Source organism: Poecilia reticulata, chromosome 13 (assembly GCF_904066995.2).
Source record: "Poecilia reticulata chromosome 13, P_reticulata-male-v2, whole genome shotgun sequence".
Classification (NCBI taxonomy): domain Eukaryota; kingdom Metazoa; phylum Chordata; class Actinopteri; order Cyprinodontiformes; family Poeciliidae; genus Poecilia; species Poecilia reticulata.
The window spans coordinates 21,287,616-21,291,588 of NC_088842.1; the positions used below are offsets into that span (position 1 = coordinate 21,287,616).

A 3,973-nucleotide genomic window follows, 5' to 3' on the forward strand; every position below is an offset into this window, starting at 1 on the left:
GGGGGTTGGGGTGGGCAGCTGAGCAAAACACTTTAAATACCCCTCACAGCTTCATGATGCCAGTGGCTTGTTTGGACAACTCAGTGTCAACAACAATGTTTCCTTTGCTGCTGCTGCTGCTGCTGCCGGTGTTGGCTCAATACTCCTTTGCTCTGCCTCTTTCTACTGGGACAAAAGAAAACGTTGTTACAGAAAATGTCAGGATAGACGACCTCTTAATAGCTGAGGTGAGATTCTTGTAAACCTTTTTTCCTTCATATGTTTAATTAAGTGTTTTCTTGTAATTTGCCATAAAATATGTTTTGTTTTTTTACACAGAAATACCTGCGTCACTACTATGGTCTTCCAACTGGTCTCCAAAGTAAACAGTCGTCATCAAGTGATTTTAAGAACAAGGTCCAGCAAATGCAAAAATTTTTCAAGCTTCAGGTAACCAGAAGTGTGCAATTGTTAATTTAGGCTTTTTTGTGGTTCTTTACTTTTCTCATCAGCATTTTAAGAGTAAATTGCATAAACAACACTTTACACAAGGAAGAAGTTTTCATCCTTTTAAGGTCTTTAGAAATAGCAAAGTTTTGGCATTGACACATCTTCCCAATTTTCTTGTTTTTCCACTTGCAAAGGTAACTGGAAATCTTGATGACAACACCCTGGAGGTCATGAAGCTGCCCAGATGTGGTGTACCAGATGTTGGGGAGTACAACCACTTCCCTCGACACCTCAAATGGGAAAACACCAATGTCACATTCAGGTAACTATTAAATCCTTGAGAAGAGAATTTGATATTTTGAGTATGTTTTAAGAAAAATGTTCTGACTGTCTCATGCTCCCCAATGTTTCAGGATTGTGAATTATACTCCCGATTTGATGAAATCTGATGTAGACAGAGCAATCCGAAACGCACTGAATGTTTGGGCAGATGTCACCCCTTTGAACTTCAAGAAGCTGCATGATGGCAATGCAGACATTATGATCAGCTTTGGAACAAGAGGTGATGAAGCATTGTGACTTTTATAAAGTAGACATGTCAAATGGTTCATGTTAGGTTCAGCATGCTGAATTTTGCCTCTTGTACTGAAGAACATGGTGACTACAATCCATTTGATGGACCTGATGGGCTGCTGGCTCATGCCTACCCTCCAGGCCCAGGCATTGGAGGAGACACTCACTTTGATGAGGATGAACACTGGACCAAAGATTCATCAGGTGACTACGATACAGAAATATAACTAATAGCAAACCGAATTCTGTCACAAAAGAACAGTGGTTTTAATTCTATGTATTTTCTCTGCAGCGTACAATCTGTTTATTGTAGCAGCCCACGAGTTGGGTCACGCACTTGGTATGTCCCATTCATCGGACGCAGGTGCCCTGATGTACCCGGTCTACTCGTTCACCTCTGGCTTCCCACTGGCCGAAGATGACATTGAAGGCATTCAAGCTCTCTATGGTGGGCAAATGGAAACTTTGGTCAGAAATGGTAATGTACAATAATTGCATGAGGAAAGTCTGTTCATGCTATTGTAAATTTCAATTTCAGGTCCCAACCCCAATCCCAGAAAAAGAAAGCCAAAACCCGATGCGCCTAACAAATGTGATCCTGAGTTGAGTTTTGATGCTGTGACAGAACTACGAGGAGAAACCTTCATTTTCAAAGACAGGTAAAGTGAAGGCATGTGACATTCATCGGATGCAGGTGACCTGATGGATGAACGATGAACATCGTCCCAATGGCTCACGTTGAAACCAAACTCCTCATTATGAGTAAAGTGTTTCCCAGTAGTGAAACTGGAAAATATAACAATGACAAGAAGTCACTATCCAATGATGACTAACTCTTCAAAGTCCATTTTTTTAACTGTCACATGAAACGCTTCATCTCGACCCAGCAGAGTTTTATCTAATCCTGCGCTTCATTTGATGAACAATTAGTGGCAGCTTAGACATAACCTTGTCATTGTTGATTTAACACAGTTTTTGTTGCGATGTAGGCTAATGTGTCCGGACAAAAATCCAGTTTTCATCTGAACCAGTTTCAGTTATTCCCCTGTCCCAATTTCCCCGCCTGTAACATCTTTGTGAATGCTTGGCCAGTTTGTCTTCAGCGTTGCTTCTTTTTGCAGTTTCTACTGGCGTCTCCATCCACAGATGGCAGAACCTGAGCAGACGCTGATCAAGTCCACATGGCCCACCCTGCCAAAAAAAGTGGATGCAGCGTATGAGTACCCAGAGAAGGATTTAGTCTTCATATTTAGTGGTGGGTTAAATATAAATGTTTGATTATCTAACAAATACCACACACAAGGTAACACCAATACCCTGTTGTTTGTTCTACCAGGGATCCGTATGTGGGCCTTGAATGGATATGCAGTTGTGGATGGCTACCCAAAGTACATACACAAACTTGGTCTTCCCAAATCAGTTAGAAAGATAGATGCAGCTGTGCATATAAAAAGCACAGGGAAAACTCTGCTCTTTGTCGATGAAGAATACTTTAGGTAAGATGGTGATCATGTTACACAGAATGTGGTACTAAAAATGCAAGCATCAATTTCTTGTGCTTCACAGCTTGGTCTCTTGAACTCTTTATTCATTCTCTGTATTTCTGTACATTTTGTGTTACTTACAGTTACGATGAAGCAACAGGCACCATGGACGCTGGTTTTCCGAAATCCGTTGAGGACGACTTTCCAGGAATGCATGATGAGTTTGATGCTGTCACCTTCTATCAGGGTAATATGCAAAACTCAGTATTCAGTACATTTAATGATCCAATGTGTAATATTTATTGGTAGCAATGAAATATGGGACTTGAATCTGTTCATTTAGAACAAAGGATCCCAATTTATTTTTGACCTTCCTTCCAGTAAATACTTGTGGCAATGATTTGAAATCTCTGTACATGAATCACAAATACTGTTTCACAGAACACTTAAAAAAATTACTTACTGATGATGCAGCAACTATAAACCTTTAATATAGAATCCTATATTAAGAATAAGTTTTTTTTTTTTACTCATCCCTCTTTATTTAATAGATTAAATAAGGAGTCTATACTCCTTCCAGTATAGACTAAATACACTAAAACGAGCACCAAAAATGGCTTGTTATGTATTTCGGGAAATTAGCAGAAGCTCTAATCTGCTGCATCTTTCAAAGTAGAGAATGTAGAGAATTTTTAAATTATTGCAGCTTCCAACCTTAGAAATACATGTTGCAAAATATTTACACAGCTCCTTTAAAGAAACTCCTGTGAATATTTTATGTTTTCTATATTCTGTCATTTACTTACATTTGTTCATCTTTGTTCTCTTGCAGGCTACTTGTATTTCTTCCACGAAACTTTGCAGTACGAGTACAGCCTCAGATTCAGGAAGGTGATCCGCATTATGAGGACCAACTCCTTCCTCAACTGCTAGAACTGTTATGTATGGATCCAGCTGACTGTATGTGAACAGATGATAAACCGTCTAGACAAATTGGGATGTGACAAAACACACCAGGGTATGGAAATGAACAGATTTAGGGTATAAAAAAAAAAAATGTTGTCAAAAGATAGGTGTATGTGCTGGACACAGAATTCCATGTGATTCTTCAGAATTTCATGAACTTATAATTTACTTATTTATTTTGCATGAATTGCTTATTTATACTGGATGTTTTCTAACAGATATTCACCTGTAGGAATTTATTGACTAAATTCAACTTACATGGATTTACACATGTTCCAAATAAAGTCTCATTTTCTTTGTTGCATTCCTCATTGGTGTGGCTGACTGACTTCTCTAGTATCTAAGTTATGACAGGTGGGAATATTTTGTGTGTTTACTACTGATGCACTTACTGCCTGCCCTGACACTTTTCAAACTTCCATTTGTAGAAACATATTAAAATATGTGTCATTGTTTGACTTACTGGCTAAGCAGGTGTTTGTCTGTCACAAAAAATCTTAAAATACATCGAAATTTGAGGC

The 3,973-nt window shown here is 38.7% G+C and overlaps 1 protein-coding gene across 1 annotated transcript; it reads left to right on the plus strand.

Annotated features, from left to right (window-relative positions):
- mmp13b (matrix metallopeptidase 13b) lies at positions 1-3,763 on the plus strand. Its single transcript, XM_008425997.2, has 11 exons — positions 1-227; positions 319-429; positions 624-751; positions 843-991; positions 1,081-1,206; positions 1,295-1,450; positions 1,541-1,661; positions 2,124-2,257; positions 2,339-2,498; positions 2,630-2,733; positions 3,319-3,763. Exons 1-11 carry the CDS (start codon positions 54-56, stop codon positions 3,417-3,419), a joined length of 1,464 nt encoding a protein of 487 aa, XP_008424219.1. The 5' UTR covers positions 1-53; the 3' UTR covers positions 3,420-3,763.
- Positions 3,764-3,973: the final 210 nt, after the last annotated feature.

What these genes read in the sequence shown, in the direction of transcription:
- mmp13b (XM_008425997.2), top strand. Translation starts at nt 54, where the DNA reads ATGATGCCAGTGGCTTGTTTGGACAACTCAGTGTCAACAACAATGTTT. An exon ending in ACGACCTCTTAATAGCTGAG is followed by an intron (nt 228 to 318) that starts GTGAGATTCTTG and finishes TTTTTTACACAG; the next exon opens with AAATACCTGCGTCACTACTA. An exon ending in ACCTTCATTTTCAAAGACAG is followed by an intron (nt 1,662 to 2,123) that starts GTAAAGTGAAGG and finishes TTCTTTTTGCAG; the next exon opens with TTTCTACTGGCGTCTCCATC.